At 38.2% G+C, this 18,219-nt stretch overlaps 1 protein-coding gene across 1 annotated transcript; it reads right to left on the bottom strand.

Annotated features, from left to right (window-relative positions):
- Window positions 1-5,545: 5,545 nt before the first annotated feature.
- Window positions 5,546-16,726, bottom strand: LOC135474885 (cation-dependent mannose-6-phosphate receptor-like). Its single transcript, XM_064754543.1, has 6 exons — window positions 16,403-16,726; window positions 14,402-14,568; window positions 13,227-13,339; window positions 12,324-12,478; window positions 9,309-9,435; window positions 5,546-8,734 (listed from the first exon to the last, which is right to left on the bottom strand). Exons 1-6 carry the CDS (start codon window positions 16,588-16,590, stop codon window positions 8,618-8,620), a joined length of 867 nt encoding a protein of 288 aa, XP_064610613.1. The 5' UTR covers window positions 16,591-16,726; the 3' UTR covers window positions 5,546-8,617.
- Window positions 16,727-18,219: the final 1,493 nt, after the last annotated feature.

Here is an 18,219-nt window from a genome sequence, read left to right as displayed (position 1 = left end):
TTGAGATAGGCTGGAAACAATACATGTAGGCCTACACTAGTGTAGCTCCATACCTAGATATAAGACAGTGTAAACAAACCAAACAATCTTTAGGTCACATTATCCGACAGACTGAAAGATACCAGAGTTAAAAGGGTATATAACCATGATAACTCCTTATACCATAGCAGCTGGGTCAAGGGTTAATCAGCTGAATATAGGCTTCCTCTATCTGTGTCTACCGATTAACAAAAAACCTTTAGTTTAGGCCTAAAAATACTCGATCAAGATTGACGCCAGTGGGCCAGCTGACATCCAGCACACAGGCCATTCAGTATAGCTATAGGCATTGTGAACTGAGGTCCATCCATTGTGATAGGCATCATGATGTAGTGGCCCTCATCATCAGTAGGGGCCTAAAAAGACCCACATGCCTATATATTTAATCGGTTAGTTTTGAAGGACATGAAATTACAAAGTTTCATCAACCCACAATAACATCGGAATGGGTGGGCTGGAGTGTCAGACCTCCAGGACTGTTAAATTTACTATTAAGCCAATATCCAGTGTCTAGCGCATGCGCAATTGCATTAGACATAGTAACATTAGACGTGAATAGGCCTAATCTGCAAACTACAGTTGGCCTATCAAAGTCGGGAGGCCAGGGAAAAATCCTGGGTCGGGTCATACTAAAGACGTTAAAATTGGTACTTTTTACTGCTTCTCTTGGCACTCAGCGCTGAGAGGTTAGAGCCAGGAAACGGGACTGATTGGCTTGGTGTCAGTATAATGTGACTGGGTGAGGTGTCCAGTCTGGTGACTTCGACATGATGCTTCAGTGGCAGCAGCACTTTGGTGGCATGGACTTGCTCTGCCACAAGAAAACACATGCAGTATAAGTATACACACCTTATGACTCGTTGTCGTCATATGTTTTAGGGGCCTCCGTGGCTTAGTTGGTTAGTGCCCAGGAGCCTCTCACCAATGCGGTCGGTGTGAGTTCGAGTCCAGCTCATGCTGGCTTTCTCTCCGGCCGTACATGGGAAGGTTTGGGAGCAACCTGTGGATGGTCATGGGTTTCCCCTGAGCTCTGCCCAGTTTCCCCCCACCATAATGCTGGCCACCGTGGTTTAAGTGGAATATTTTTGAGTACAGCGTAAAACAGCAATCAAATATATAAATAAACAAATCATGACTTAAAAATTATGTGTGGTCTTAAAAGCCAAGCATACATACAGTAGATCTATCATAATTTCTGGCCTATAATACAGGCCTGTGTATAATCAACCACAAAATGTCCTTCTTTTCCATTTGTAGTAATTAGGACACCTCCTGCCACCTAAATGCGAAACTGAGACATTGTTGACCTTACATTACAGGCCTCCATGTATGTAAATGCATATGGAATTGGGCCTATTTGTATATGCATAGACCCAACAGTTTACACATGGATATAGGCCTACATGCACCAGAGCCTACATTCTGATCTGCTGTCATATGATAAACCATTTACACATGACACTTTTCCCTTTTTTTTACCTAAAGACCAGGAAAGATAAACACAAAATATCAAGATACTCCAATAAGTCACAAAAACATGAATAGGAAACCCATTAAATACAGGTGGCCTTAAATGCAGCCTAAATGGATTATTAATAAGCCTATATGTAAAAACAGTGGGCAAACAAATGTATCAACTCACTGACCAGACAGTAGACACCTGATACCCTATTTAACAGTTCACCCAACTATGACAGGGGCCTAATACCGGTTGGGGATTTGAACCAGCGATTTCTGGAAATTCCCTCCAGTTCGGAGGTAGATAGCGCTTACATGTCACCCTGATACAGTCCTCCATCAAAATGGAAGAACACTATATTTATATCTATGCACAGTTACTCTGTCATGTTGAGTGAGCATATATTCATCATTTGAAAGACCACTGAAAATGTGCTTCAAGATGGCAATTAAGTTTCAATTTTAGTTCAGAATTTAGTACCATATATATATATATATATATATATATATGTGTGTAGGAGAATGACTTGATAGCTATAGCTAGTGAAGTGCACGATGAACAAAGACTCGAGCCTCTAATATATATATATATATACATATATATATATATATATATATATACATTGACTCCCTCGTTTAAAGTCTTTCCATTTTATGAAGTATTAGATGGAAATGAAGCCACCTTAGATGTAAAATAAACTTTCTTCATAAATAAATACAACCCATGTCTCAATGGTAGTCATCGGCCCTAACATTGTATCTCATAATATGATGATGTACCACATGCTTGCATAATTTATGTTGATTAATTTTGTCAAACAAAATCATTTGTATTTCTCATTGTATATATTATACATTGTATATGTACAAATATTATGTCACAGATTATCCGCAGGCCATCCGTTCTATGCTAATAAAGACGCATCGTCACTAGTCGCCCTGCGGATAGACACGCTTAGGTACTGATTTTTCTAATGTTCGCCACTTAACAGTTTTATACATGTACGACCTTGTTCCCAGCCACAATTTATCCATGTATTATGCCATGTAACTAAACCACTGCCTGTTTTGACATGTACGTAACATATTCCTTAGTTACTGGTAACACATATCATATATGAAGACCTCTGTGGACATTCATATTCATTGAAAATACCATGAAGTTTGAAACTGCAGTTGGAATATAACAAAACGTAGAAAGTTGAGAAGGCGTTTTATTAATTTTTTCCTATGTAAATTCTCCTCACCAGGGGATCTTTCTCTTTTTATATACATATATATATATATATATAATTATACAGAAACTTAATTGCTATCGTGTGAAGTTTTATGTTCAAAGCAGGCCCAGTCTCACAATGTGTATAATTATATGTTTGTGCTTAATATCTACCAATTGGAGGTGTTTTTGAAATTTGGAGCCAGCCAAAAAAAGCCGATGTTTACTACCATGATACCAGCAAAATAGGAAAAGTTTATTGAAACCAACAAAAATTTGTTTCACAGATCATAATAATAAATAAATGTCCCACAATCACATGCCAAGGTGTGTTCATTAACAATTAACAAACATTAAAATTATACCCCAGTCACATTTTGGAAAATAGCACAGGTAGGAGTGATTTCTAGCTACAAGAACAAGTCATGATATAAATAATTAATGAAACTCCATTTGTGACATCCATACTAGCAGCCTGTAGAGGCTACATGCCCACAAAAATTTAACTTAACATTTCTGTTAACTTAGTTGTTAAAATTTAAACAGCCCACAGAACATTGGACATCTGAATTCTTGAAATATGACGTTGCTCCTTTCATCATGAACACTGAAGAACAGAAATACATGTAAATATAATTTTTCTCAAAAGACATCAATATTTTAACTGTTTCCAAATACAAATACATGTGCCACACCTGGTAATTAGTACAATACATGAAAAGAAATAATTTAAAGGGATACTGTACAGAATCGATGCTGATTGGCTGACTGTTGAGATAGGGTTTCCTGGGTTAAATCTTGCAGCCTTGCTCACGCTTAAATAAATGAACACCACCAAAAATCCAGCTCAGGCAGGGCATATCCTGGACTTACCTATCTCTCACACCAGCCAATAAGAACCGATTCTGTACCCCTTTAAATGGTAAAATCAATAGTACGTGTATAACAATATATGTGTATACATTTTTTTAGGGAATCAAGAAAAATACAAATTCAAACAGTTCATGTCATTTTTTAAATGAGAATGATTAAATGTAAATCAGAATTCTGACTCTGGCTGGAATCGCTATTGATAAAGGCAGATGTTCTTGTTGTGCAACAATTTGCACAAACTAATTATGTAGTCTTAGGTGTTTTTTGATTGTGGTTCAATGCCACCAAATTTATGGTGCTGCCTCAATAGCACACCGGGCTGAAACCACCACACACCACACCCCACCCCACCCAGCCATATTATAGCATACCCACTACCCTAAATAACCTAAAAATTCGACCACACAAAACACCATTTTTGGACGCAAATACAATGTAAGTGTCATGAGATATTACTTTCCATTTTTCCACTAGGATATCATTCTACCTTCCAAACAAACTTATCTATAAATCAATAAAACTCCCAGAATCTGGCAAACTGAAAACTTAGTCATGGATGAAATTTCAGGTCATTTAGAGTATAATAGGCGGTACCTGACCTTGTCCTTTTATGCCAAAGAATATTTTGTAAGAAAAGCACAGTCCATGTACATACACGGACACATGAATTATTAGACATCTACAGAGAAAGCCTGTCATAATGGGATTTTCAGACCCTCCACACAAAAGGATGTAAACCTTTCACCTCATCTACCTGTATGAATAACAAATATACTAGAGATCTCAATAACATAATAAATGACGATGAATAATCCAAAGCTGGCATGCATTGTTAGTCAAGTAAAATATAGGGCACTGCATGCTGGTTTATGAGTTGACAAATTTGCTTCTCTTTGTGGATGGCCAACGAATCCCCCATTCTCAACATCTAGTTCTGATTACTTGTATATGCGCAACTTTTTCTCAAGAGGCCAGGCATGTAATGACCTGTTTAGTCTCTCAGGATACATTCTGTTGGCTGGTGTACGTATACATAGACAGAATAATGAGAATGGCAAGAGCTTATCTTTGGAAGCCCATTAGTGTCGGAGGAAAAAAATATTTTAGTAAAAAAAGTCACAATTTCGACTATTTGATGTCACACATTGATGAAACACGGAGACATTGTATACAGTAATACACAAGGTAAATGTGCGTAGTTTGCTCCTAATCGCAATGCCAGCTGCATGACATAAGAAAGTCAAAATTATGAACTAAAGGTCAAAATTTCGAGAAAAAAAGTTGAAAAATCGACTTTTTTTACCACCATTTTTTGTTTTCACCGTGACACTAATGGGCCTCTGTGCTTATCAAAGAGTGTGGACACAGGAAAAATATTGTCAAGAAATTCCATCAACAGGTATGTAGATCTTCCCACCTTATTATACACACAAGCATTTAAAGAAACATTTTGGCCAAGCCTGAAACCATAACAACACAACACACAAGGCATAGTGTAATCTTCATATATACCAATAAATACAATGATCCATTTTAACACACTGATCATAAGCTTTTATAAGGGTCGCTGAGAGGAGCTGAAAGGAAACTCTTACAAACATTACTGAAGTCTTTACTGTTGAGGAAGTAAAAGTTATCGTTTCAAGGTCTTGTCTCCATGACAACAAATGTGCCATAAAAGTCCAATGGATTCCACTTTTAAAATAGAATTATTTCCTAGAACCGTATGTTCAAGACAATACATACATACATCACATGATTTTATTTCACACACTTACCTATATGGACATAATAAATCATGTGTATATGTGTATATATATAATATATATATATATATATATATATATATATATATATATATATATATATATATATATTCAACTTTGTTACAATGTGTAACATCTGAGTCCTCAACCAATCAACATGCAATATGACAGAATGGCCATCAAGAACTCAATTTACCTTCTTATCTGAGGTACACACATCAGTAAGTCAAGACGCTTGAACTGACTGACATGTAGGTTGTTACATGTATCAGAAGAGGTATTAAACAATGGCTTTGGCTTTTCGGCAGAATTAAAGCAGATCCAGATAAAGATTTCTTGCTTTCTATAACTGTTCTTCAAAATTCTACTCAAAACTGTGATATTAACCAGCTTGGTCACCTTAATAAAACTGACTTTGCCATCAGCAATTTATAGTAGCACTGGTGAAGAAGCACAGAATGTTATTGTGTTGTCTAGAAATAAAATATTTTAAGACACCTTGGGTTCATGTAACAAGCACCTCACAATATATTTATTTATTTAACTCTTGCTCCAAGCCATACTCAATAATTGTTCATTTATGTGATAGTGGTCAGTTTTATGTGTGGCAAAAAACTACTGACCTTTGGCAAGTTACTGACCAACTTTTCGCAAGGACAAAAAGACAAGTGGTATGCAATGATCATAAGATTAAGTGCAAGCGGCCACACAGTCGTCATCAAATGCCTACTTTCAGCAAGGCCCGAGAAGCAGTGAGTGCGAGGGACTCTACAAATTCCTTGTCCAAGGCCGGGTTTGAACCAGCATCTTACGTGTCATAAAGACTGAACCAACACTCTCTTCAGGCTTGGCATGTTCTCCTTATGTTTTGTTAACCATATAACATTATATGATAAAAAGACTGATCATATCATAGAAAGTATAGTATGAATCAGATTTTTTTTAGCATGATTATAAACAAGATTATGTCAGGCTTGAAATCCGTTCAGCTTAATAGACTATATGACCAGCATTTCATTCATATGGATAACAAACAAAAAACGGATGCTGGAATGTGCAAATGCTGTCAAGAATTTTGTCTCGTAAACATTTTATGCCTCGAGATGACTGATCTCCCCTAAAATGGACCAATGGCCTGAAATGGCACGTGCAATAAAATCTCATTAGCTAACAGCAGTAAATATACGTATATATGTACATGTAACAACCAAGCAAGTCATCCTTATATGTCAGAAGTCAACTGCATTATTTATCTCCAACTAAAGATTTAAGCAAAATTCCTCCAATACTTTCAGCAAACAATCTAAGATGTTTATTGTTAGTCAAGACGCATTATTACACTTATTAACAGGTCATGAAGAGGTCAGTGTGAGCCACAAGGGACATCACTCTATGATCAGAACACAAAAGCTCAAAAATCATGCAAGAGTTTCTACAAATTACAGCGTTAAACTTCTTTAAACAACAGCGATAACCACTCCAGAATCATTTAATCACTGTTATGAAACATGCACTCTACCAGTACATAGGCATATACCAGTAAACCATGTGCTTTTAAAATGAATACAAAATGAAATGTACATATATTTCTTTAATTAGTATATGTAGTTACCCAAATATTAAATAAAAAAAAAAAAACAACAAAAAAGCCAAAATCTTCCATGTAACATAAACTACCAAATATGAATGTAATTTGAACCATGTATGCTCCATAAAGGACACTGTTGTGAATCATAAATCTGAACTTTGCCCACCAATTGATGAAGGCAATGCCGGTGCCCAAACCCCCTATAGGCTTTATGTCCTCTGCATGCTGAGGTCAGTCTACTTGTCTCCTCACAGTACCTTCACAATGTCAAGGTGCCATATAACCAGTGTTTATAGATCTACCACCTGACAGTGTCCAAGACAACTTAAAAACCTACAAAACTGCATGAATATGGTTACAAAAAATTTGCATGTTCTTTTTTTTTTTTTTTTCAAAACGCTAAATGAAACAAGCATGAAAGCATGAATGATCCCACAATTTTCTTCCTTAAGGACAAATATGACTGAATTCATCAAACCCTGATAATTACACCCATCTTCTTCCCAAGTCACTTACATGTAATACATGCAAGTCATGTAATACATACAAGTCATGTAATACATACATCAATTAATCTATGCAAGTCATACAATACATGCCAGTCATGTAATACATACATCATTTAATACATGCAAGTCATGTAATACATACAAATCGCTAAATACATACATGCACGTCACCTAATACATAAATGCAAAGGTAATATAAAACAAAGAGTATGGTTTTAAACAAAATGAAGAAAGACATGCCCAAAAAATAACAACAAAAAAAAAAATACTTCATTTATGAGGCATTCTTTATCTTTTCTTTATAACCACTCTTTTTTATGCATATATCCCGTCAAAGGTAGAGCATATTCAGAAATGTCATTGATGAACATAATGGGAACGCTGTGCTAGCTTTAACGGCACCCCTAATTCAGGCTTTCCCTGTAACAAAGTTGTATTGACAGCTATCAATGTTGATGTCACTACTGTAAGCTACTTAATTTGTGTGCTAATCACTGAGGCCTTTAGGAAAATTGTTTTCTTGTGTACTTTTATCTTGTGAAAGGAAGGCATACATGACATCTGGACGCCCTGCTCAAACAAAATGGTATCAAAAAGGGCTGTTTGGACACCCTCTTACATATTTTTGTTAACACCCAAATAAATCTATTTAAAAAAACACAGAAACAGCTACACCATAATCACTAATTATGCATTTGCCCTAAAGCAACAAGTCTTAACATTTACATATAAATATCTTTTGTCTTCAGTTTTGAAGGAAGCAGAAATTCTGCATATTTACATCCTCACATTTCCAGATGTGCTTTTGAAGGCATACCTTAAACCAAAACAAAACCATGGGAAACACATACCAGGATTTGATGTAAATTTGGAAATTGGAAAGAAAAATTGAAGCAGAAACTTTTGTTTGCTTTTCATAATTTTCAACAACTCACGCAGATGATAAATAACTACAGAGAGAAACCAGGAGATCGACCTTTAAGCACCAAAAGATTTGTCCAGTGGTCGTAAAGCAATTAAATCACTCGGCACTCTTCACACGGCTTTCACAGACTCTCTATTGTCACAACTCCAAACACAATCTAACTTCTTTTTGCTTTTAGTTCTTTCATTTTTTCTTATTGTTGATTTTTTTTTTTTGCTTTTTGAGAGGAAAGAAATCTTCCTATCACATGGGCAACAAATGATCATCTCTGTCATCCTCTGTCTCAGCTAACTGGTCATCGCCGATGCCCTTGTACGAACGTGATACTGAGCGCGTCCTGCACACCAAATTACAACCATCCTGAAACATGGCAAAAATGTAATTCAACAATATTCTCCTTACATACAGCACATGTATAGCAATTTATACACAGCGATTTTCAGCTTTACAGCTATAACAGTTTTTCTGTCATGTGACCTGCAAAAATGTGGGAAAAGATACATCGCAGGAAAAAATAAGACCGGATTCGTGATCAGGATGTCAAACTATGTCAGATAGCATATTTAGAATACTGAAATTAAAAAGAAATAAAAAAAATCACGTGTTATCACTTCCACTGTATCAGCTAAACCCTAACTTGCATAAACATTGCATAAACGCTTGTTACGTGTGCTAAATTTCAAGTCAATCCCACCAAAGTGCTGCCGCCAATGAAGTAGCATACTGAAGACACCAGACGTGACACCCCAAACAGTCACATTATACTGACACCGGGCCAGCTTGTCCATGTTCTAACCTCTCACCGTTGGTGCCAAATGAGGCAGCAATAGGTACCATTTTCACAGTCTTTGGTATGACCTGACCTGGGTTTGATCCCAGGTCTCCCCACTCCATGGAATAATAGACAGTAATACTACATGTAATTAATACATACCGCTTGGAGGTTACCAAAATCGAGCCAGAAGCTGTAATTTGGGATTTGTTCCATGCCTTTTGCCCCGAGCACAAACCGGTTATAGAGCACACCTCCCAGTAAATATACTCCGCAGAGAGTCATAAAGCTGAAAACATGGAATAAGCACACAAATTATATACTATTTTAGACTCAGTTTTACCTGGGCTCAATGATAACAACTAAGTCACTACGGAAATATAAGCCCAAGCTTTCGACCCTTTTGGCCGGAATCTTTGTCAAGGATCCCTTGACTTCATTAATGAACACACAAATGTTCATGACATTTGCTAGTGATTTTTGTGTTTATGTTCAATATAGGTCTGAATTACCTTTACATGCAACTATAAAAAATGTGGGTAAACATACATATTTATCAAAGTATCACTAGAATCAGGGGACAATCCTCCATATCACATACACAAATGTGATTCTTCTATGAACTCTTGACGAAATTTACATCTCATTCTTCATTATTAGATTAGATATTAGATTAGATTTTGCAACATTTGACAATATATATATATTTTGTACTAATCCATTCTCTAAACATAATAAAACTTACCAGTAAATAAATATTCCCAACTAATGGTAGTGACCATTCTGGGTCAGAAAATAACGGGATAATAGTGGTTGTTTTTTCTTGTTTTGATGAAAATACTTCACCAGTCTTTAATTTTGCATGAGTTTCATATGGATTATCACACCCAGAAGGACCCCAGAAGGACCCCAGGAGGACCTCAGGAGTGAGATTACAACATCTATTAAATTCATACCCATTTCTTTAAAGTACAGAGCTGAGCTATGTCAAACAATAATCCTGTAAGCATTCCGGGTTCTGTTTGGCAGTGTTGTAACTGCTCACTTGGCAGTGTTGTAACCGGTCACTTGGCAGTGTTGTAACTGATCACTTGGCAGTGCTGTAACTGGTCACTTGGCAGTGTTGTACCTGGTCACTTGGCAGTGTTGTAATGGCTCACTTGGCAGTGCTGTAACCGGTCACTTGGCAGTGTAGTAACTGGTCACTTGGCAGTGTTGTAACTGGTCACTTGGCAGTGTTTGCTCACTTGGCAGTGCTGTAACCGGTCACTTGGCAGTGCTGTAACCGGTCACTTGGCAGTGTTGTAACTGGTCACTTGGCAGTGCTTCAACCAGTCACTTGGCAGTGCTTTAACTGGTCGCATGGCAGTGTTGTAACTGGTCACTTGGCAGTGCTGTAACCGGTTACTTGGCAGTGTTGTAACTGGTCACTTGGCAGTGCTGTAACCGGTGATTTGGCAGTGTTGTAACTGGTCACTTGGCAGTGTTGTAACTGGTCACTTGGTAGTGCTGTAACTGGTCACTTGGCAGTGTTGTAACTGATCACTTGGCAATGTTGTAACTGCTGACTAGGCAGTGTTGTAACTGGTTACTTGGCAATGTTGTAACTGGTCACCAGGCTTAGTTGTAACCGGTCACTTGGCAGTGTTGTAACTGGTCACTTGGCAGTGATGTAGCTGCTCACTAGGCAATGTTATAACTGGTCACTTGGCAGTGATATAGCTAGTCACTAGGCAATGTTGTAACTGGTCACTTGGCAGTGTTGTAACTGGTCACTAGGCAGTGTTGTAACTGATAACTACATGTAGGCAGTGTTGTAACTGGTCACTAGGCAGTGTTGTTACTGGTAACTAGGCAGTGTTGTAACTGGTTACTATGCAGTGTTGCAACTGCTCACAAGGCAGTGTTGTAACTGGTCACCAGGCAGTGTTGTAACTGATAACTACATGTAGGCAGTGTTGTAACTGGTCACTAGGCAGTACTGTTACTGGTAACTAGGCAGTGTTGTAACTGGTTACTAGACAGTGATGCAACTGCTCACAAGGCAGTGTTGTAACTGGTCACCAGGCAGTGTTGTAGCTGATAATTAGACAGTGTTGTAACTGATAACTACATGTAGGCAGTGTTGTAACTGCTCAAGAGGGAGTGTTGTAACTGATAACTACATGTAGGCAGTGTTGTAACTGGTCACTTGGCAGTGTTGTTACTGGTAACTAGGCAGTGTTGTAACTGGTCACTTGGGAGTGATATAGCTAGTCACTAGGCAATGTTGTAACCGGTCACTTGGCAGTGTTGTAACTTGTCACTAGCCAGTGTTGTAACTGCTCACGAGGCAGTTTTGTAAATGGTCACCAGGCAGTGTTGTAACTGATAACTACACGTAGGCAGTGTTGTAACTGGTCACTAGGCAGTGTTGTAACTGATAACTACATGTAGGCAGTGTTGTAACTGGTCACTAGGCAGTGTTGTAACTGATAACTACATGTAGGCAGTGTTGTAACTGGTCACTAGGCAGTGTTGTAACTGATAACTACATGTAGGCAGTGTTATAACTGGTCACTAGGCAGTGTTGTTACTGGTAACTAGGCAGTGTTGTAACTGGTTACTAGGCAGTGTTGTAACTGGTCACCAGGCAGTGTTGTAGCTGATAATTAGGCAGTGTTGTAACTGATAACTACATGTAGGCAGTGTTGTAACTGGTCACTAGGCAGTGTTGTAACTGATAACTACATGTAGGCAGTGTTGTAACTGGTCACTAGGCAGTGTTGTTACTGGTAACTAGGCAGTGTTGTAACTGGTTACTAGACAGTGATGCAACTGCTCACAAGGCAGTGTTGTAACTGGTCACCAGGCAGTGTTGTAGCTGATAATTAGGCAGTGTTGTAACTGATAACTACATGTAGGCAGTGTTGTAACTGCTCACGAGGCAGTGTTGCAACTGCTCACAAGGTAGTGTTGTACTGTTGCTGCCTATGTATGACACTACTTACACATTGATTTATTTCCTTGATGTTTTACACTGTCCTTTACTTATATGATGATGGCCAGCATTTTGGGCGAAGGAAACCGGGGAAAACCTGGGCATGCTGGGGGAAACCCATGACAATGCACAAGTTGCTGGCAGACCTTCCGTGCATGACCCAAAACGATGCCAGCAGGACATGGAATTGTACTTACACAATGACAACGATGGATCCAATACTGAGGCTAAAGGACATTAGAGGCTTAGCAATATCTGTACAAACACAAGAGTGACTCATCTCAAACAGATAGTAACACTCAGCGTTCTTGCTGTTTTCCTCTGCTAACAGTACTGGCTTCACATCACTTATCTGTAAACACATCAGTAATTACGCATAAAAATGCCAGTAGAAAAGAATTAATGCATATCTCTGCCAAACAAAAACAGTTTTTTATATTTGTCTTTTACTTGCTTTAGATTTATATATTTATTTATTTGACTGGTGTTTTACACCATACTCAAGAATAATTCACTTATATGACAGTGAAAAATAATCACTTATATAAAACTAGAGTAGCAACGACAGCGTGACATACATGTAGGAGAAGACATACAGCATAGTAAAACCAGAGCAGTAACAAAGAGAAATCAGGCTTCTTGTCATTTCACCTCAGGTTTTTCTTTTAAATGTTTCTGTAAATGCTTCAACGGTATTAAGTGACATGCCCCCTAGCACCATGGATTAAGCACAATTCGGTACAGAAAAAAAAAAAATGCTGTGATGTTAATTGCAATTTGTAAAACGTCACTGGTCTGCAATTACCCTAAATGGCGTACCATTTCACACAAAAAAGTGCAATTTTACAGGCACAGAAATGTCACAAAATATTATTTAGGCGCTGAAACTTGAAATTTTCCAGTAGAATATCTCCTCATGGTCCAAGAAAACCTCAAAACATCTTTCTAAAATCGATAGAACCAGGAAAAATGGGAAAGTCAGTAATGGATGAAACTTAGGGTCATCCAGGGTACTCAAAATTGCTATGTTATCAACACATTTAACACAACATAACATTAAAGAAATCAGCCAATCAGTGTAACCCTGGTAACACACTTACAGCTTGGACCCTGGGATCACATGTAATCATTATCACTGCTACTCTCTCAGAACCATTTTTACAATGGTGCTTGTATTGATCTCCATGTCTGTACTCAAGCATGGCCCAGTCAGCTGCAAACACAAAAATTAATCCTCTATACATCGCACAGAACACAGAAAGTCAGTTCATACTCATATTTACTTGTTTATTTATCTGACTGGTGTTTTACATCGTACTCAAGAATGTTTCTCTTATACAACGGTGGTCAGCATTATGGTTGCAGGCAACCATAGTCATTTACAACTTAATCTACCATCATTATTCTGCACTTTCAACTGCCGAGAGAATGAGTGGCTAGGCTCTTAAGAAATAATCTGCTCAGTTTTATGAAACTTACATCTTCAGTGACACACACAAATTATTTAAGCCTCATTTTCTGAATAACATTTACAAAGTAGATGTCGTTCTACAATCCAGATTTGAACACGTGCAGTTCCACTCACGCACGTCAGACTGGCTGAATGTCTTCGGTTGCATGCTACCACTAGTGCCCTTAAAGGATACAACACACTGAACTCTAAAAGAAGATTATCGTTTTAAGGAACTTTTAAGAAAGTTGTGCCAAAAAAAAAAAAAAATTATATGCAAAAATTTCGTTTTTGAGGCATATTTTTGACCTTTTAATAACCCTTACTTATGCATGTATACTTTCAAGGGTTATGTGCCAAAAAAAAAACTTTAACACAAAAATTTCGTTTTTGAGGCATATTTTTGACCTTTTAATAACCCTTACTTATGCATGTACACTTTCAAGGGTTATGTGCCAAAAAAAAAAACTTTAATACAAAAATTTCGTTTTTGAGGCATGTTTTATACCTTTTAATAAACCTTACTTATGCATGTATACTTTCAAGGGTTGAACATTTTTAAAAAGGTGAAATCATTGGGAATGCTTAGCAATCATCAAGTAATCTTGGTTCATTTCGTTTTTATATTCCTGTTCACGTAATTACGCAATACATGAACACCTAGGCACATCCACCCACCCAGGTCTGAATGGGCAAGAGCAAAACAAGATGCCGGGATGACAACTGGGACTACGCCCGATAATGTTGCCAATAAACTACACCAAACATTGTCAGTTGAGAACACAGCAGGGTGAAGATGTCAAAAAACAAGACCACTAAACCTACTTCCTATCCTGACCTCTGAAGACTTGAACTTCCCGATGATATGAATTTTGTGAGTTGCGGTTTCCGTTTGCAATATGCCTGCTTCTGAGAAGTCCTTGTCGGCAACAGCTGTGGTACATATACCTATATCATAAGTATATTCCTTGTTTTCATCCTCCACCCTAAACCTGCGCATAAAAATACAATACATTGAGCAAAAGAACATACAACCTAACAGCTATGTTCAGGTTTACATATATCATCATTTTCAATATTAGTTTGGTCATATTAAGAAAAAGGGCTCAATCTTGTCAACGTGTGGGAAGTCAAAAAAGCAGCCATATGCTTGGATGTTGAAGGAGAGTTCATGAGAAAACGGCGTTCACCTAAGTCAAACTGAAAGGCCTGGGATATCCATATGCGAACCCAGTCCGAATGCCCATATTTTTATTGTACCGCTGCACGGGAATGCAGACTATAGCCATCATATTTTGCCACCATTTACTTTGCTGACAGCCCGAGGGCTCAAGTACACTGTAGTATTATGAGTGTAGCAGAATCCTTATTTTTTCTTGGTTTGATTGTTGTTTAACTCAAGAATTATTCAGCTGATATATGATTACAGTTACTTCTGTGATGGGAAGAAAATCGCATACCTGCAGGAGGTTTAGCCATAAACATTAAAGAGAGTGTCCAAACATCTCTTTTCAAGGCCATTTTATTATAGCAGGGCATCAAAATTTCATTTTATTCTTTCTCTCCCATGTTTACAGAGCTGAAAGTTTTCTATTTCTTGGACGAGTGGAGGGGTAACTGATTAACCACATGCATGCCCGGGTTAAAATCATTACTGACCACTTCCTGTCAGAATAACTAGGCATTTTCAGTGCCACTCCAATGAAATGACTCACAATGGCAGTGCCCAGAAGCGATATATGTCGTGGGGAGCAGACAAAATTTTTTTCGTACTGTCATCATCACGAATAGTGTATAGTGATAAACAGATGTGGATCATGCAGAAAAGAACCCACATTAGAAGCATTATTACACAGCAAGTACAAACGTGTTCAAGGTAATCTTATGGAACAGGCATGAGTCCTGTGATAATATACAGGTATGCACATGTCAACAATACCTGACGGGGGTAAGTATGACCAAATCGACTTTGACTGAAAATGTGTGAACATTTGATTTGAATTAAGTCAGCAGTGATTAATATTAGCAAAAGTACCAGAGACATGCAAGGTCTATTTGCAAACAGAGTATGCATACACCTTCACACATGAAGGTGAGACCATGCCCAGCAATGTGCCACCCTACCAGGTAGGTCACTCTTTCCTGGGTATATCACAATAATCTTTAGATTAGACCCTATTTGGCATCGTATTATCCTAATTTTTACTCTAATCTGGAAGATTTGTTTACTGATCAACAGAAAATCAATATTTATGTCCCGGTCAACAGGTAGAGTAAATTCTAGTCCCTCCACTGCCGACAGGAGGCACAACTTCACTACAGCCCATCTAGATAGACCGAATAAAGGATCTGTGCTTTTTTACTTCTGTGCCACTCCGCTATGTTTGAAATCTCACATAATAATCAATTTCCCGTGGCATGAAACGAAAATGTCTTAACATATTCAGAATAGTGCATGAGATTTCCAGCCAGAATCCCAATGTCACACAGTATAGAAGTGGCAACTACCGATCATCCCAAAGAAGTATTTATGGGAAGCTCCTTTACAGAAGGAAAAACAAAATAACATCGTTTAAAACTAAATACCAAATGTTCTACAGTTGATAAGCAAGGATGTTTTTGGCCCTATGGTTGAACGTCGTTGATCAGTGTGGTTCCGTAATGCTGGGCACGTCAGTGCATCATTAGGTCTGCTGATGAGCCACATCATGCGACTTGAGTATATAACACAGCGCAGAAGCGTCTTCCATTTCTTCTCTTTATCAACAACCGCCAATGCAGCTCACCAGAAACTTTAAATTTAAAGACATTCAAAATCACACCTACCTCTGGCCCATTAATGGTTTAATATTACTGAGATTAGGCGGCGTTTTATGATTTGGGAATGCACACTGTGGCTCAGTGTCAGCTGATGTGAGAGACATACAAAAAGTCACCAGTGCCATCAAAATCCACATCATCCTTCTCAACATTGCTCCATCCGCCAACAAACTCCTCGTAACTCCCAGCGCCATTTCAGATGAATGCTGCTTTCAAAGGAACAAATTGTTAATGATTCAGTTCTGGAGAGTGTATACGTTGTCGCAATTTAAAGAATCATCTCTAATTAAGAGACTTGTTGTAGGTCGTATACTGCACGGTGTATCTTCCGTGTTGGAGCATGTGACAACAACACCGACAATAGTACCCCGCACTGCACACATCGGCCAGTTCCGATTGGTTGAAATTGTAAGACGTTGAGCGTTATCTCCCCTTGTCTATTATTACCAAAAACAAGCCAACCTGAACCAAAAGTGTACGCTTATGTTTATAATGACACGTAATGTTTCTATTAATCTTTATTTAATTTGTAGCAAAATACATTTATCAACCTTAATAGGCAATTTTGATTCCCAGTGCTGTTGGGATAAAATGGGTTTATATGTAGGTCTCTTCATTACGATAACAATTGGACTGTATTGATCTGCTACGACACATCAACAAAACATTAATTCACCAAGGGCTAAGGCCCCTACCTCTGGTTCTATCACCTATGGATATAAAACCACATTGGTTTGGGGGGTCGTAAGTGCATGTCTTCAAAATGTTGTAGATTGCTCATTGTTACCAAGGCCCCAAGCAGTGAGAGTGGGGGTATCTACAAATTTTACAAAGTACTCAAAAATATTTTACTTGCATGACAGCAGCCATCATTATGGTGGGAGGAAACCGGGAAAAACACATGACCATCCACAGGTTGTTGGCAGGCCTTCCCACGTATGGCTGAAGAGGAAGCCGGCAGGAGCTCACAACGACCGCATTGGTCAGAAGTTCCTGGATCATTACACCATGCTGGCGTGATTTTATTTTATCCCCTGTACCAACATTTCACTTCAATATATGACCACAGTCAGAGTTTACAGTCAGAGGAAATAACGGAGTTTGGCCTAGACGGAGTGTTGTAAAAGTAACCTAGTTAATTGCTGTGGTTACAGACTTGAAGCCCCTGCTGGATTTGCTCATCAGTACCGGTATTTTGTGGCGGCAGTGCCGGACATCATATCATTTCGACTGGGGGGATGGCGGTCGGTGGGGTGGGGGGTGGGTGGTATGGATGGCTGTTGTACTAGACTGAAATAAGAGTTGACACAAAACCTTGACGGAATCAAAATTCAATGTCACCTTTCAAAAGATTTACAACTTTGTGTGTCACAGTTTGCAGGTTAAAGCCCTTTTAAAATGCTATGTCGTGTGTTACAAAAATATTACTTTCACTTACATTTTTACAGGGAGCCAGAAATTTTTATTCACAAATTTTGTTGTGAAATCGAATAAATGCAGGACCCACTCCCCACCCTCTCGTTTGGTGATTGTTTGGTGATTGAAAGTTGATAGAGAGTTAAATAAAGGTTCATACAAGGCAAAGCGAAGATTAATCAAGGGGAAATTCAAGGTTCATACAGAGGTAAGTAAAGGTTCATACTGGGACAAGAACAACAGTACTAAATGTTCATATAAAGGAATGAATGAATTATTGGGGTTGACATTGTACTTAACAGTTTTGCAGTCATATGATTTTTGATGAGTCATTTGCTGTGTGAACAAACACTGTGTCTTCTTGTGGCAGAGAGAGTCCATGGTCCATGCCACCAAAGTGCTGCCAC

This window comes from Liolophura sinensis, chromosome 9, assembly GCF_032854445.1.
Source record: "Liolophura sinensis isolate JHLJ2023 chromosome 9, CUHK_Ljap_v2, whole genome shotgun sequence".
NCBI lineage: Eukaryota > Metazoa > Mollusca > Polyplacophora > Chitonida > Chitonidae > Liolophura > Liolophura sinensis.
This window is presented reverse-complemented; position numbering and strand designations above follow the sequence as displayed.